An 18253-nucleotide genomic window follows, 5' to 3' on the forward strand; every position below is an offset into this window, starting at 1 on the left:
AACAAAGATAAAAGAGCTAGGTTTAGTTATTACAATAATTACCCATCTGAAATCTACTGATAGCAATCCAATTTATCTATAACAAAAAAACCTGATTCAGTACTGTGTACTATATACGAGAAACAAAACTTGGCTTGAATGTTAAGAGACAGAGATAACTGAATGAAAAAGCTATCTTTATACACATTTATTACTATGCCTATCAATAAACTGAATACATACAGCAAACTATCTCATCATTTTATTTTTTCGTTGAGATATATGAACTGATTCTCAAAATTAAATTCACAACGGTATGGACTATGTGCATAACAAACAGCAGAAGTTTACACAGAATCTAAATTTCTCCTTCCTGGACCAAAATTATGATAAAGCCTTAGAAGTGAGAGCACATGCTTACACAAGAATTCATATTAGCCTTTTTGACCACTTACAAGGAAGGGTTAAACTGAGAGAAATCATAGTAAATGATCAGGTTAAATAATAGAAGGATCAACATTTTTTCTGCAATGTCTTTTAGTTTTTGCAAATAAAGTACTGACTGAGTTTTTTTATTAAAAAAAAGTAAGGAAGTGTCAGTCCCACACTTTAAGAACCAATGTAGATATGAAAAGGTAAAGGTAAAGGAACCCTGACAGTTAAGTCCAGTCGTGAACGACTCTGAGGTTGTGGCACTCATCTCGCTTTACTGGCTGAGGGAGCAGACGTTTGTCCGCAGTTTTTCCGGGTCATGTGGCCACCATGACTAAGCCACTTCTGGCGAAACCAGAGCAGCACACGCAAATGCTGTTTACTTTCCAACCAGAGTGGTACCTATTTATCTACTTGCACTTTTTTGTGTGCTTTCGAACTGCTAGGTTGGCAGGAGCTGGGACCGAGCAATGGGAGCTCACCCCATCGAGGGGATTCGAACCTCTGACCTTCCGATCGGCAAGCCCTAGGCTCAGTGGTTTAGACCACAGCGCCACCTGAACCCCTAATGTAGATATAGTCGCACAAATTCAAATTTAGCACAATTTTTCAAGGGAAGCTCCAAAACATTATGGAATTTAATGCCTTTTTACCTTTAAATAGTAAACCAATAATTCATTGAGTGCAGGGTCTGCATTTAGATTCACCAGGTAGCACTTATCTTCCCCAACCTTGATGCCGGAAGTTTCAAGGGAAATGCCCATACTCTCTAGTTGTCTTTGTCTCTCCTGTAAAATACACAGGGGGGAAAATTAATTCATCAGATCTAAGTGCCAATAAACCTAAATATTATGACTTGAGACATAATCACGGGCAGAAGAAAAACAGCTGCTGACACTGCTCTACGAATCTTTACACAAGAATTCACATAGCACTATAATAGGTAGGTTCCATATCAGTTTCCATGCTTCCACTTTTCCAAAATGTGGTACAAGTGGGAAAACCTATTTGGATTTAGAATCACCTTTCTCAAACATTGCTCAACTCTGAGGCATAAAACAAACTCTTCTGTGAGCAGAAGCAGCCTTCCTCATGTGAAAGGGTACCATTGGAAATAAAAACAGAGTTACCATTAATCTGCACCCAGCTAAAATAATAGGTCTAGAACAGATAACAAAAGAGGTTGCACAACTATGAGTAACACTACCCAGTAAGCCTTTCATCTATTATGACTCTTGTTCATCAGTCAATGAAACAGACTAGTGAAGTCATGCATACAGTCCTATCAGTGCCTTTTAAAACAATGAAACATATTATTACAATTTATAAAATTCTTATAAACTGTGGGTTGGACAATATGCCACAATAAAAATATTTTTAAAATATACATTTAGAATGTAAACTAATTCTAATCTTTGCTGTTTTTTCACTTTCCTTCACAACAGAAGTATCAATGAACATACAACTAGATTCTGGCTGGAGGAAACTTAACAGTCATGAGATAAGAGAATGGTCCACAGAGCAGGAATTAATGGACAGTTGTTGCAGTGGTGCTAAGCAAGCAGTGGGTTCCTTCACAGACCTTTATGGAAATCAGTGCTTTTTAACTTAATCCAAAAGGATCTGGAGTGAGCAATGAGGTGGCCAAGTTTTCTGATGACACCAGTGGTAAAAACGAAAGGGGATTGCAAGGAGCTCCAAAAGGATCTCTTCCAACTGAGCAAATGGGCATTAAAATGGCAAATGAATTCCAATGTGAGGTGGAATTCCTGAGGTGAAAAATCCTAACTTCACATATACCGTACGCTAATGGGGTGGAGAAGGTCACTGCGGAAAAGTTCTCTCCCTCTCCCGTGTACCTACGGGACCGCCTCTCCTGGTATGCCCCATGGAGGACCTTAAGGTCCACAAACAACAATATTCTGGAGATCCCGAGCCATAAGGTGGTTAGATTGGCCTCTACTAGGGCCAGGGCCTTTTCAGTATTGGCCCCAACTTGGTGGAACGCTCTTTCAAGGGAGACCAGGGCCCTGCGGGATTTGTCATCTTTCCGCAGGGCCTGCAAGACACAGCTGTTCTGCCTGGCCTTTGGGTTGGATTCAGTCTGACCCCTGTGTTTTTCCTCCCTCATGGTTTGGATTTATGGAATACTTAAAATGAGGCTGCATTTTAAATTTTAATATTGTATTTTAATCTGTATTTTAATTAATTGCTTTTTATGTTTTATTGTACTTTTATTGGTGTTAGCCGCCCTGAGCCTGGTTTTGACTGGGGAGGGCGGGGTATAAATAAAAATTTATTATTATTATTATCATTATTAAATAATAGAACCCAGGATAAAAGGAAGTACTACCTCACACAGGGCACAATTACTTGCCTTACTTCATATTCTCTTGCAAAATTTGCTGATGAAACATGAAGGAATACAAAAATACACTGAAACACCATTCAATTAGGCCAAACTAAGCCATATCAATACCTGGCCCTCAACTTGAGAACTCCTTAGCTTTGCTTCAAGTGAGCATGCTCATAGCAATACAGTGACATGTGAGCTGTGACAATTATTTGCTGTAACAGGGAGTGTTTGGGTAGCTGCCTACTGTGACTGTAGGTTTTAATCTAGCTGTTATTTTTGCATCCATCTACAGAATGAACAATACCTAAGTAAAGCCTATGCAACCACAGCAAGTATGCTAGCATTGTGTGACATCAATATAAACGGTGCTAATTATACTAAAATTAACCTACTTCCTCGGGATTTTCTTAAACTTTATATTTTTTGGATTTTTCTCTAGTTTTCCAAGTTTTTAATTTGCATATTGTCTTGTTGCATGTGACAATACATATTTGTTGGTTTGTTGCCTAGTTTTATTCACACTATTGTAAACAACAGTGGACTATAAAATCCAACTGAACAGCAAGAGCCATAGATTTTCAGGCAACAGTATGTTGACAGCCAGATCACTTCTGGAAATATAAAATTGTCCATCTCTATTCCATAGACTATTATCTCTTTATTATTTACTGAATTTATATACAACCCTATATTCACAGGTCTCAGGCAGGTCTCAGGCTAAGTAATGCAAATTTACACTAATTAAGCATTTAGCAGAAAGAATACTGAAAAGAATACCTGTGCAATTTCTTCTGTTTTCCTTAACTTCTCCTCCCAAGTGACAGTCAGTTCTTTTATTAGTTTCTCAGATTCCTCCAATTTTTCCTTTAACTCTGGTGCCTTCATAGCCTTCATAGCCAAAATATGACAATTACAAACATTTTATAAATTCCAATTTATCCATGACAAATTTTAATCCCGTTCTGCTAGTCAAACAAATTGGGTTGTGAACAGAATCACACACATGGGTGCAAATACTTAGCACCCCATAATACTCTTTCATTATGTATAATTGTGTCACCATTTGTATTTCCCCCTTCCCACAAGAAATTCAGATCATCAGGTCATCTTCAAATAAATCCTGTTGTGATACAAATTTTATAACCAATTCAAAAACATTAACCTCCCCCCTTTTATAAGAAGTGTATGGAACTAATAAAAAAGAAAACTCACTGAATCTCACCAGTAATATTACCACAAATTTACCTCTGCCTGAGTAAGTTGTTCTTTTAGTTTCTCTACTTCTTCACGTAGTTCTCGGATTACCCTGGCATTTGGATCTTCATTTACTATAGCATGATTAACTATCCTTTTAGCTCTGTCTGCATATCTCAGTGTGGAGAGTGTTTCTTCATAATTATCAGCTGCTGGACTAATTGTAGCTATCATAGCTGTTTGGCTGTTTCCTCCCAAGTTGTCCTAAAGAGTATATTAAGGAATTCATAAATATGTAAAGCAATTTGAAAATATACCCCTTCTCTAAATGCACAATTTCACTACATTTAGCATACAAAGGTTTGCACTCACTGAAGTCATTGCACAAGCAGAACAACTTTCACTTGCACAAGGGAACTTCCCCTCCCCCTTCCCCAACTCTCCAGAGCAGATCTAGTGGTGGAACAGAGAGCACATGGGGGATTGAGAGGAAAGGGAAGTTCTGTTGCATGGGCAAAAGTCATTCCATTCACATAATGATTTAGTTGAATATAATGTACACTTTTAAAATCAAGGTGCATTGCTTTCAACTGCATCTGACCTACAACACTGTGTCACATAATGATTTAGTTGAATATAATGTACACTTTTAAAATCAAGGTGCATTGCTTTCAACTGCATCTGACCTACAACACATTGGATATTTAGCTCTCAGCATTAGAAAGTATCAAAGTATGCAAAGTATGCAAAAATCAGAATGGCAAGTAAACAGTTGTGTCAAAAGGTTAATATAGCAATAAAAAGCATGTATCATACCAGGAAGAGGTTGCATCTAGAATATTTCTTAATTAGTCAAAAAAGTTTGCACACTGGTGTGCAAGACAGCATATCAGTCCATGACAGTTCCACTTAGAATGATACAGTGCCATGTCTTACCTTGAGAAGCCAGGTGAGTACAGAGTCTCTGTAAGGCACAAATTTGTTTTTCCCCTTTCCTGCTGCTTGGTCTGCAAGTGATGAGATAACCAAACCTAGTGTTGAGAGTGACCTAGAAGAGCAGCAAATTGTTATCAGGTAGAACATGTAACATACAATTTGTCAAAAGCTTCAATGAAATTTAATCTTGCAACAAAAAAAAGGTAGCTTCTGTGGGATGTAATAAATTCTAGAACTTGTGAAGATTTAAAAAGGATTTCAAGAGTAATAGAAATCTGTAGAAGAATAAAACTGCTCTGTAAAGCCTATGGAGCTAGACACTAAAAGGTGTTGCATACAAGTCAAAATAAGCACCAATATTATTAAAGGGTGCTTTGTAGCACTACAGTCAAAAACACAAGCAAGCAAACAGTGCAAGAATAGGAAAAAGCATATTCAATTTTCAGAAGGAAAGAGCACCTCCTACTATGAAGCTATGTAAATAAGAGTCAATTATCTGCCATTTGCATAGCTGTCAACCCCCGGGTTTGAAGATAAGGAATCCTATGGGGCTGTCAACTCCCGGATATGAAAGTAAGGGCGCTGAATAAGGGAATTTCCCGCAAAAAAAGGGAAAGTTGACAGCACTGGCATTTGTTTATTAAGAAAACAGATGGATAGCAAAAGCAAATTTACTGCAAACAAATGAAGCAGCTTTCAGAATTCGTATTTGGGAGTCATTGTAACTACTTGTTGCATGATGATGATGACAACGACGATGATGATATAATATATATTATACCCTGCCCATCTGACTAGATTTCCCCAGTCACTCTGAGCGGCTTCCCGCGGAAAAAATGAAAATAAAAATAAATTAAACATTAAAAGCTTCCTGAAACAGGGCTGCCTTCAGAAGTCTATGGAAATTTATATAGTTCTTTTAACTCTTTGACATCGGCTGTGAGGGCATTTCACAGGGCGGGTACAACAACTGAAAAGGCCTTCTGCCTGGTTCACTGTAATTTCACTTCTTGCAAAGAGGGAACTGCCAGAAGCCCTTTAGAGTTGAACCTCAGTGTCCAGGCTGAACGATGTGGGTGGAGACACTCCTTATCTAGTTAAGACCAATACACTGAAGTAACAACAAGTTTACTGAGAACTCTGCAACCATTAAAACCCTACTCGTACTTAGTTGCTATTTGATGCAATATCCACAACTGCTTGGGGAAATGTGTGTGAAGAAATTACAATGTGCAAGCAACTTTTCATTCTATAAAGTGCTGCTGTCACTTCAGGTTAAAGATTTCACATTAGTCACATGCCTAGATCATAAATGGAAAAAATTTGCAGAAAAGTAAACCTAATGTAACATTCAGAATTTTGAATGCTATTTGAATGTAGTCTGATGAGAAGCTTGATTTAAATGGCCTTCTGATGAGTACAGCTAAAGTGAATGTTTATTTGGATAAGTTAAATTCACTCATGCCCTTACTTGTTTATATTGCTGCCTTCCTTCAGACGTTCTCCTGCTGCTCCTGTTTTAGATACTCTTTCACTACCAGCCAAATCTACCAGGCTGACTTTGCTCACTTTCTCTCCAGAGTTCTAAGCAAAAACACAAACATACAAAAACAAATCAATATTTTTAATAGCCTACTATGATTTCACACAGTGCAAGAAACAATAAAATACAGGCAAATAAACTTGAACAACAGCAAGAGGCAGTTGCTGTGATATTTTTAAGTTACTTTCACATTACTGTTTAGTACAGACATCTTTAGAATTAACACTAGCAAATCTTTGTAAATACTAATAAATGTGCCCAATTTACATTTTATTATATATGCCATATTGGCATCACAATTTCCTGGAAGGGAAAAGCTGAAAAACACCAGACAGTTATAATAAAGATGCATGCTATTTCATTACCCTTTCCATTCCACATTTTCCAAGAAAAAGGGGTCTAACACATTTGTGCATTGTGAAGTAGTGTGCATGCACATGAAAGCTCATACCAATGACAAACCTAGTTGGTCTCTAAGGTGCTACTGAAAGGAATTTTTAAATTTTGTTTCGACGACCAACATGGCTACCTACCTGTAACTAGAACATTTGTGAAAGTTACTCATTGTGTATTCATGCAGATTCATGTGCAGGCATGATAAAGCCGGTAGAAACCTTTTTGGAGGTTCGGGATCTATATATACGGTAGCATCTCTGTTCTTCTACTTATGCATATGTTTCTTAGCCTAGACATCTCCAAAATATTTTAGTTTTCCATGTGTATGAAAAGTTTCATGAGGACACTTCCACACAAATGATCACTATGTCCATTCTGATGAAATTTATTTGGAGAGTTCTGTATTACATACTCTTCTTCTAAGGATCCCTCAAGCAGCAGTTGATATCAGTCCCAGTAGAGAAGGTTAAATTTTCTGACTTGGTGGAACCAATCCTAAATCTGGTTACCAAGCAACAGATCTCTGGTCGTGTTCTATTCCAATACATTTATTGACGATATTACATTTCTCTCTCCGCCCCCATACATAAGGTAGGGCAATCTGATATATATTGACTGTCATGTCTTGATGAACTACTTCCATAAGGTTTCTGGTGGCTAGTTTGTACCTGCCCATTCCCATGTCTTCATTACCATGAAGACATGTCAAACCAAAGCAACACAGGAAGTGCTGTACTGGATTTTTTACAAACCTCTATAATCTGTAGAAGAATAACAAATACAGTATAGTAATGTGTGTCTACAAATGATATTTGAAATTTCATGTGCTCTTTGCTGGAATCTGCTTGGTATAGCATCTTAGATCATCCGCCATCGTGTTAGCTTCTCATTTCAGATTAAGGAATACTACTGATATGTGTATCATAGATTTTAAACCATTTTCAGTACATTTCCATTAACATTCTTCTGCACTGACAGCCCTATTTTAAAACACGTGTCTGGGACTGGGGCGTCCCTGAAATCAACGGGGAGGAATTTACAAGTTCACATACTTAGAATCACATTAGTCACACAATAAAATTTCCAAAGGCCCATAAACTCAATTTGCTTACGCCAGACTGCAGGTCATAAAGGGTCTGAGTTACTATAATATTAAATACAGCATGGGAGCGGCTGCTTTCCTCATTCATGTTGGTTGCTGCAACTGTTCGGGACTTGTTTCCCTCTGACATCAATGATTCAATATCCTGAAGCATAATGAAAACAATGGATGAAACAAAGAATTTATTCTTCCCATTCACAACATTTCTATTGGCTCAAAGAGCTGATTCACCTAGAATCACTACCTTCTCCATATAAAGCCCAGAGACAATTACATCATCCTAATCACAGGCTTACCCCACCCACAAACAGTTTAGAAAATAGAAGGTGCCTTAATTTATCTTCAGCTGATTAATATAATGTAATTGTTAACAGAATAATTGAAATCAGTAAATGGCTTAAAAACTGCTAATAACATTTCCATATTGAATTTCTTTAGAAAGTTCTTTCTTTTTTTTACTTTAGAATACTCATAGCCATAAAGGTACACAAGGTCTCTCCTTTAAAATGTATTTCTATGCCACCTGTGCTTTCTCTTCAGCCAATCTTTAATATTTACTTATGTATTTATTCAATTTTGGGTAAGACAAATTGTTTTCATCATATAAATTGTATATGCATGTGTTTCTTTTCTCAGCTCACAGTGCTCACAGCCTGTAATAAAAGCAGTGTGCCATGGCTGCTATATAAGCTCTGTCCCCGCCCCACCATGGGACCCAGGTGGCACTGAGGTTAAACCACTGAGCCTAGGGCTTGCTGATCAGAAGGTCGGCAGTTCAAATCCCTGTGACGGGGTGAGCTCCCGTTGCTTGGTCCCAGCTCCTGCCAACCTAGCAGTTCAAAAGCACGTCAAAATGCAAGTAGATAAATAGGAACCACTACAGCGGGAAGGTAAGCGGCGTTTCCATATGCTGCTCTGGTTTGCCAGAAGCGGCTTTGTCATGCTGGCCACATGACCTGGAAGCTATACGCCGGCTCTCTCGGCCAATAATGCGAGATGAGCGCGCAACCCCAGAGTCGGTCACGACTGGACCTAATGGTCAGGGGTCCCTTTACCTTTACCTTACCGCCCCACCATACCCTAGGAATACTATTAATATCATTAGATATTTGGTTTTTACCTACCTCAAAGTTAGTAACAGCTAGTTGAGACAAACCATCTACATATGGGCCTAAAACTTTGTGCTCACGAACTTTGAGGGATTGTCGACTCCTTTGAAAGAAAAAATGGTCTTAGTCTAAATTTTACTATCCGACTTCTAATAAAGCTCATCAACTTGAAATGTCAAGAGTAATTACCAAGATAATTATTCAATCAAATAATTTTTAATAACATTATAAAAAGACTTTTAGAATTTTTTCCCTATTTCCTTTTTGGTGTCTACTAAAGACATTCTTCTTTCAATAAGCCTTCTAAATCTTTATCCCAATTGGTATCTGTTTTGGGTTTGAGTTTATTTTATGAACATGCTATTGCTGTTTTAAATGATTTTATATTTATAATTGATTTTGAAATTTAAATTACAATTTAATATATCAATTTTACTAGTTTTCATAACTACAACTACTTAATAATATTATGAACCTCAAAATAATATCAATAATCACTTCTAAACCTACCTATTATTAAATTACAATCATATTCTTAAATCTCCCCTAACAGAAAATATGGATTCGCTGAGTCTTGCACTATTCCCACACTTCTTGTGGAAGCGAATTCCATAGTTTAAGTGTATTTGTTGAAGAAATACTTTATTTTGTTTGCTTTGAATCTTCCAATATTCAGCTTCATTGGATGCCAACCTTTAGTATCATGAGAAAGGGAGAAAAACTTTTCTCTATGCACATTATCCACATCATGCATAATTTTATATACCTCTATTATATCTCTTCTTACTCACATTTTATCTAGCTCATAAGTCCCAAATTTTAATACATAAGACAATGACAGAAACCCCCCCCCAAAAAAAACCCCATGCTCTCTTATTCATTTCTGCTGTTGTACAGATATCCGGCTACCATAATAGCCATGCAGCAGTAAAGGTCACTCCCATAGCTCATTTTGTTCACATTCCATGAAGCAAATTCTGAAAACCAGGTTCCTTATTGACCACCAATCATGGATGGTTGGCATTTCACTTTGGTAAATATAGCTCTCTCTAGTAAGAGCAGTCAAGTTCACACTACACATGGAAGCAACAGATGATAACCTTATGGGACTGACGGGGTCTGCCTGATGGGTGGTGATGTGCTATTTGAAGCATGCAGATAAAGGGAGCTGAATCTCCTCTTTCCTCCCCCCACCCACTACTTTTAATTCCAAAGTTGACCCCTTCAAACATTTTTATCTCTACTGAGCTCCGATAGCAGAAGTGAGCCTGGTTGGTGGTGGGGAGAGAACTCCTGGAGGAAAAGGGCTGCAAGTGGGAATGTTGTTGTCAGAAAAGGCTTCAGTACAAACTCTGGTCCTTTAAATCACAACCTTCCCACACCTCTGAGGGACAGTCACATTTAAAGCAATCATGTATAGTTTTGGTCTCAGTGCACAAAATATACTCTCATTCCTAACCTGTTGTGTTGATCAACACTGAAAACAAGTTCCTTACCCTTTAGGGTCCAGTAAATCTCTGACCTTCTCATTATAGATCTCCATATAGGACACTTCAACTTTAAAAGTGTGTGAATCGTTTTCTTCTGAAGTGATTCTTTGAAATAATGCACAGCAGAGCCGTGGGATCAGACCCAGTTGTTCTGCATTGCCCATCATTGAGAAGGATTTTCCGGAGCCTAAAACAGAATATAGAAAATAAACATGTATTATAAAAGCTCTCCTTGCAATTTCAGATATTTTCCTACAAAAAGTGAAGCCAGTTTGGATGTAAGTCAATGGAGCATGCAATTAAGGGTTCTCCATGCGATTAAGTATTTGGTTTGGCCTATGTGCTGGATTTGACCTGGGAAGAAGTCTGTGAGGGGCAAGTTAAGAAGTCCCACCTCTGGCCTACAACATTAGCAGTGGCCTACACTATAAGGGCTGCTGGAAGCTGCTCTCTCAGCACAACCCTTCAACCTACAACAGGGATGTTACAGTGAACTATGCTACAGGATTATTGTATACTACTCTCTCAGCCAAATCTGCAATGAGGATAATGATTCTCTGCTTCAGCCCAACAACCAACCTTCCATAGGGGTGTCATATTATTAGCCTTCAACTGATGGGTCAGAACAGCCTGATCTAAGGTGGGTTGCAAAAACATCACAACCACTATTTAAATATATGGCAAAATATTAAGAAATGGGTCCCCAAATGCATGTTTCGATTAAAGGTGGGTCCCAGGTCTGAAAAGATCAGTAACTACTGCTCTAGACAATACCACAAACGACTTAGAGGCTGAACTGCAGCATATAATATGAACCACACTGCAGGACTATCCTAAGCCATTTTTTCATATCTGCAAACCTCAGGGTTACTCTGAGCATGCTGATGCCTCTTCTTTTGTACACAGGTGGTGCAATTTTGACTCTAGCTCTACAAACACAAGACAACTCACAATGGCATTAGTGTATATGATGATGACAGTACAGATTGCTTTCTCATCCTCATCTGTCCACCTTATGAATGTCAAGTTATTTAGTTTAACAAATATGTTGTGAAAATATATAGATGATTCTTTTATGGAAAGCATATGAAAAACAAGTAAAAGAAAAAGCTGGCACCTTGTCGCCTGCACATGACTTAACTTTGTGAATTTTCATCAAATGCATGTCTTGCTATATTTAATAGTGTTTAGAGGAATATTTCAAGTGGAGCTCTCAGTTCTTCTGAACTATTTGCAAATGTACAAAAATGAGCATGCAACTGTCATAGCACAAAAACTGGTGCTCTCCTCTTCTGAACTAAGTTCATTAGATTATGCGTACACAACCAAAGCATACAGTGGTACCTTATGTTGCGAACGGAATCCATTCCGGTGGCCCGTTCACAACATGAAAAGGCCGCAACATGAAGCGCCGCATCTGCGCACACGCGTGACACAATGTGGCGCTTCTGCACATGTGCGCAGGTTACGGACGCGCCAAACCTGGAAGTCCGGGTTCAGCACGTTTGTAACCTGAAAAGATGCAACATGAAGCGGACGTACCATGAGGTATGACTGTAATGGTTTGAGAAGGCATCTGTATAGTCTCAGATTTCAATGTTGTTATTAGGAACCTGTCTGTATAGACAGTACTGATCCCACAGTTCAAGATTATCCTTAATGAAACTGGGCTTGTTTTTTTCAGATTAAGGATATGAAGCCTTGTCTATTTACTGATCATTTGTCTCAAAGTCAGAAAGATCTACAACCAGATCCTGAGTATATTTATTCAGGGGTATGCTCTATTAAGTTCAGGTAGATGAACATAGGAAGACAGTCATGAGTGCTATTAGGTTTTGAGCTAAGAGGTATATTAAGAGAAGTGACTGGGATGTGAGGCAAGAGAGAAAAAATATGTGGCAAAGGAGAAGTCCAATACTGCACTCAAGGAGATGCTCGGGCTGAATAAAGGCATTAGTTAAGTGGCACTCCTGGCCCAATAAAAAGTCCCCACTTGTAAAAACCTCTCACCTGTTTGTCCATAGGCAAAAATGCAAGCATTATACCCCTGAAAGGCCTTCTCAAGAATCCCTTCACCAAGGCACTTGAACACTACTTGTTGACCTACAAAATTTAATACACAATTGAGAAACCAAAGCCTCAAAATTAAATAAACTAAGTTTTTTCACTACAAGCAATTTAAAAAGTGAATAATAATAATAAAGCAGTTGTGAAAAACTTTGCTTAGATTGCTTAAATATGACATCTAAATCCATATCTAGTTTTTAACACAATAATTTTCTAACCATATCAAAAGTATCAACTTGATATGTACTTTTTGGCTTGTATCCAATGCATCACTAAGTGTTTCATCGGTGCAAGAATTCCCACTTGCACAATGAGACTTTCCCTTTCTCCTACCCCATGCACACCCCACACCCTCCCCAAGTCTACTCCAGGGGTTGAAGCCCCAGATGATATTTAAGGGGTATATTGGGGGAGGAGAGGGAGGGGAAGTCCTGCTGTACAACCACAAATCCTTGCACTGGCAAACCACTTACTTAGTGCTGCATTGGATAGAAGCCATTGTATCCACATTGGCATAAAATTCATCGTTTGGTTGAGTATTGGATATATGTGTACTGGTACCAATCACATAGGTTGCAATCACTTGATTGGATCCAGATACAGTATGAGTCATGATTAGAAAAGTCGCACTGATTTCAATGGATGTAAAGCATGATTTACAGTGCAATCCTGGCCATCTTTACTCAGTGCTGCCAAATTCCATGACACTTACTCCCCTACAAATAAGATTCTGATTACCATCAAAGTCTGGATTGAACCCTCTATTTTTATCAGTATTGTCTTGAGAGAGTTTGACAGCATTGGGTTGTCCTATACCAACTAATTCTGTTGTAGCACTACCAGAACAGCTGCTTCTAAAATATTGATCCACTTCTGAGCCTTATGATATATATAAAATTGTGCTGTTTTGATAACTGTCCTTCTGTCTAAACCAGTATTTTCTTTCTCACATGCATACAGAAAGTGGATTATGTTTTTAAATTAAATAATGCTGACAATGTGTCTCCTTAAAACTCTTTTTAAATATTGTGAATGAACAGCACTAATTTGTGCATTCATGAAACATAAAAACTACAAGGCCAAACCATTTTATTATATAACAAAACAAGAACTGATTTCCCTCGACATCTAACAATAACTAGCAACAAGAGAAAGATTTGAAATATGGGTCTAAAGAAATAAAGGAGAAAGCTTCAGCTTCTAAAAAGCAGGTATTGGCAGCACTTTGAAGTAAGCATTTCAGATGCAGTATTTCTGCCATCCAATTAATTTTTCAAGTAATCTGCTTTTAACAGAATCTTTGATGTATTTCAAATGAATATTTCGGCTACAATAGTTTTCTCTTCTCACTCCTTTTGAGAAGGAAATGTAGAAATGAACACAATCTGGGTGGTTTCAGTGTTGCTTCATCCTACTGTTTCTTTATTGTCTAAAGTCATGAGTTCAGTGTGGATAAACCAAATAGAATAAATATAATTAGAAAATTAAGATGACTACAAGGACAGGGTGTGTCACAGTGAAAGAATACTCAGACATGCACTAATCAACCCACAGTGGGTTTATCTACAGGTTCTAAAACACTAACAAAATCCAGGGGAACCATGGATTTTCTGTCAAGTACATAACCAAATCACAATGGACTTGGAACTCAAAATAAAATTAATAACTGTGTAAACAGAGAAAGCAGGAAAATGTGGGTTCTGTTAAACATGGGGAGGGAAGTAGAATTTTATAAATCATCAGCCAAGCCTTGTAGTAATTACAAATCATACCTGCATATTTTGCAGTGTTTGATTCATCCATAGACCAGAAGCAGTAATCAAAGGCAAACACCTGCATATGAATACAAAAAAGTAAATTAAAAACTTCCCAAAACTATGAAAACTTACAGCATTTTGAATAGCAAATGCAACATTTGCAATTTGCAAAAGAAACCATTTATATTCAAATGTCTTTTTAAAAATCCCAGATCTTTCTGATTATTTGCAGCTAGTTTCTTCTTATATGAGGTACTAACTAACCAGTGACCATCAGCAGCAGTAGTAAAAGTAATCCACAGTTAATTGTGGCATACCATGACATACGAACTGAGCCATTGTAGACCACTCCCATAACCTCTGATCATTGACCATGTGAGTTGTAGGGAGTTGTAGTCCAAAGTATCTGGAGGGCACTAGATTGGAGAAGGCTGCAACAAACTAAAGCATGCAATTATATATCTCTTATCATCAGAATTCTGACAGCTGTGCTCATTACATTATTACTATTTTGTACATATTTAATAAACATTTTTAAAGTGCTTCTTTCCATATCATTCTCTCTATGCACACTCTTTAAATACATTAAGTGGATAAAATTACTCAAAATTCATGTCAGTTGTGAGGTTCAGGTGTTTATTGTCTAAAGATCTAACCCATTTCCCTTATTTTCAGGCTGAAAATGTATCAGAGCCAAACAGACATAATGCAGGAAATTGGGCATTAGCTCTCCTGACTACTATTTTTTGAAACACACAAACATTTTATTAAATGCAGCTTTGATTGGCTCCAATTTTTATCAGAGTACTGGCTCTAGGCTCTAATAAAATAGTGTTTATTCCGCTGCAGTATTTTCTAAACTAAATTCCCCCAAGCTACTATTAGCCCTACTAGAGGAAATATACAGGTACTGTATCTATATATTTCTCTTCTAGCAGGACTATTTTAGGTTTTGAAAACTGTGCAAAGGGAAGGATTAAAAATTCCTTCCTCCTAAACTCATGTGCCAATAAAAATGGGAAATTCACTTTAAAGCTATTTAAAAAACAAAATTAGTGTTGGGAGATCTGATCATGGATATCCTATATATCAGGCATGTCAAACTTGTGGCCCTCCAGATGTTTTGGACTACAATTCCCATCTTCCCCAACCACTGGTCCTGCTAGCTAGGGATCATGGGAGTTGTAGGCCAAAACATCTGGAGAGCCGCATTTTTGACATGCCTGCTATATATTGTGTTTGACCCTCGGCTACCATTCTTACATAGAGGAGGACATGGACATACCGTATTTTTCCATGTATAAGACTAGCTCCCCCCCAAAAAAAAATTAGGTTGGAAATTGGAGCTCGTTTTATACACAGGTAGTGCTGAGGGGTGTTTTCTTAATTTTGAGTTAAAAAATAAGGGATGTCTTATACATGGTGGGCGTCTTATACACGGAAAGATATGGCAGTTACTAAGATTATGTGAGCCTAACACTTCCTAGTGGAAGATGGCAATCTGGGGTGCAATTCAACATCACACTAAGGTGATAGTTTCATACATTTGAGACACTACTTCCTACACATGCAACCTTGGGTCCCAAATCTACACCACGTGTATGTTACCGCTGTGTCAATGAAATATGAAACGGCCCTCAGTAAAATGCATATAATTCTGTATGTATGCCTGGCAAAGCAGGTCTGCTTAACATGCACCTCAGTCTTATGTGACTGTCAAAAATTCATACTTGAATGTATCAATTTCATATTACAAAGACAGACCAGAGCTGGAAACTTCCAAACTTTTTCTCTGCACCAGGTTGTAGAACAAACTTAGATAGAAATAATGCAGGTTCTAAATCCCATTAGAAAGCAAAGCTATTGAACTGAATGTGGAAAAACATGCTACATATTGTGAGCAAATTATCTTTATTTTGATAGGGAACAGTATTTTAAAAGATCAGTCACTTACCTTAGGTGATTTTCTGAGGAATGGAAATACAGCAATGGCAGAAAAGGATTGTCAATATATCATCCACAGAATTGGAAAGCATTAAAAAGAAAGGGAATATATGGTTAGTGCCTGAAACTATTAGAACACTCTGTATACGCCATAAATTATTCTGGTTGGAAAGATCAGTGAGTTCAATATTTATTGACTTAGGAAAGCAATACTTTTTTTCTTCCAAAAATAATGCATACCAAAAAGATTTTAAGAAGAAACACACCTGTACAACTTACAGGAGAGAATATAATTACTGTACAGTATTAATTCAGGAATTCCCCCCTTCATTCCCATGTAGGGCACTGCAAAGAACAGTGCTGGAAGGAAGAGGTGGTTTCTGCTTCTCTTTCATTGAGCAAGGTATGATTCTACTGCCCATCAGTTGATGAGCAGTTGGGAGCATGCCTTGTTCAGCACTCCATTTTGCTAAGGGAACTCTGAAAAAAAGGTCAGCATTTTAAAATGAAGGCTTTCTTCTCTTACCTCCCCCAGCAGGAAAGAGAACTGAAGGAAAGAAAGAATTCTCCCTTTCATACCCCTCCCATGCTGCTGCTTGAAGTGGCTTGCACATGGACCTTCAAAGAGCACTGTTGGGACGGGGAAATGGTTTCCATCAGATGGAAGCTGCTTTTCCCTCTTTGAGCAATTTGCACTCCTCTGGAAGGAAGTACACCTTGTTCTAGCAAAGAAGCAAACTGGAGGCCACTTTAAGTTCCTGTTTGCTCTTTTGAAACCCCACCCTTACCTGCCCCACACCTGACTAAATGTATGACATCAGGTGTAGGGTGGGGAGCAGGGACATGGCTCCCCCAAAACGGCTTTGCAGGCCAAGTGAGAAGGCCTGGTGGACCAGGTTTGCCTGGTGGGTCAAAAGCTCCCATTCTAGTTCTACACTTCCATATGATGTAAGTATCCAGAACTTCCCACAGCAAGTGCTGGTAGTTCCTGAACAAAATAGTGTTTTTCTATTAGATGGAAGGTAAATTCCATGTTGTTTGATTGGCAGATACAAATATACTAATTTTTAATTAAATTTAAAATTATATTAAATATAATTTCCATAGCTCAGTTATGGGACATAAAAATGTAAGTGCTGGATACATTATTAAGAGTGTTGGGAGACCAGGATTCAAATCCCCACTCAGCCATGAAGTTCACTGGGTGACTTTAGGCCAGTTACCATCTCTCAGCCTAACCTACCGCTACCTCACAAGGTTGTTGTAGGGATTAATTGAGATGGGGGGGAACAATGTGCAGCATCTTCAGCTCCTTGCAATAAGCCATTAAAATAAAATAAAAATATTTTGATGCAGATGTCAATCTTCAATACCATCTGAGGCCACTAGTTCTTCACATAAGTAACTGGACATAATTAGAGAGCTGCATAAGGGTGGACAACTACACAATCAGTTTATGACTTGTGTGTGCAACATATAAGCAATATTCATTTGTGGTTTCTAGTTGAGATTGCAACATATTGCAAGCACATTTACTACAGTGCGTCATGCTTTGGTCAGTTTTGATCAAACAGCAGTCAATTTGGTCTGCATGCATCCATTGAGATCTTAGGCAGAACTGGTTTTCTCTCTTTGTACATAAGGCTGTGCATGGTAGCTGGCTGAGACTGTTTCAAAAGTATGTGTTGTGACATGTCATGGTACCTTTCTACTGTCATTAACACACTGCATTGTGTTCAGCTGATTGGATTACTGGGCTAGTTATCTGCTGGGATTGTTCTATTTACCTTGGCTGTCCTAAGATGCTAGCATGTTTAATTGAAATAAAATCTATTTAGTTTCATTTTTAAAAAAGTGACTTGTATGTACTGCCATCACAGAACACACACTACAGGCAGAAGTTTTGTATCACCTCAGCATAGACACTTAAATTAAGCCAAATCAGGTG

General features: G+C 38.0%; 1 protein-coding gene across 8 annotated transcripts in view; it reads right to left on the reverse strand.

Moving 5' to 3' along the window:
- Positions 1 to 18253, reverse strand: part of KIF13A (kinesin family member 13A) — a 78496-nt gene that overhangs the window by 42198 nt on the left and 18045 nt on the right. For all 8 annotated transcript variants that reach the window (XM_088675236.1, XM_088675235.1, XM_035126358.3 and 5 more), the window contains exons 3-13: positions 16316 to 16328; positions 14377 to 14437; positions 12548 to 12640; positions 10544 to 10724; positions 9063 to 9150; positions 7949 to 8083; positions 6369 to 6481; positions 4898 to 5009; positions 4013 to 4225; positions 3545 to 3655; positions 1065 to 1199 (exon numbers count right to left, since the gene is read on the reverse strand). In XM_088675236.1, the coding sequence (XP_088531362.1) occupies positions 1065 to 1199; positions 3545 to 3655; positions 4013 to 4225; positions 4898 to 5009; positions 6369 to 6481; positions 7949 to 8083; positions 9063 to 9150; positions 10544 to 10724; positions 12548 to 12640; positions 14377 to 14437; positions 16316 to 16328 (1255 nt within the window). The remainder of the gene's footprint in view (positions 1 to 1064; positions 1200 to 3544; positions 3656 to 4012; positions 4226 to 4897; positions 5010 to 6368; positions 6482 to 7948; positions 8084 to 9062; positions 9151 to 10543; positions 10725 to 12547; positions 12641 to 14376; positions 14438 to 16315; positions 16329 to 18253) is intronic.

Source organism: Zootoca vivipara, chromosome 8 (assembly GCF_965207765.1).
Source record: "Zootoca vivipara chromosome 8, rZooViv2.hap1.1, whole genome shotgun sequence".
NCBI classification, from domain to species: domain Eukaryota; kingdom Metazoa; phylum Chordata; class Lepidosauria; order Squamata; family Lacertidae; genus Zootoca; species Zootoca vivipara.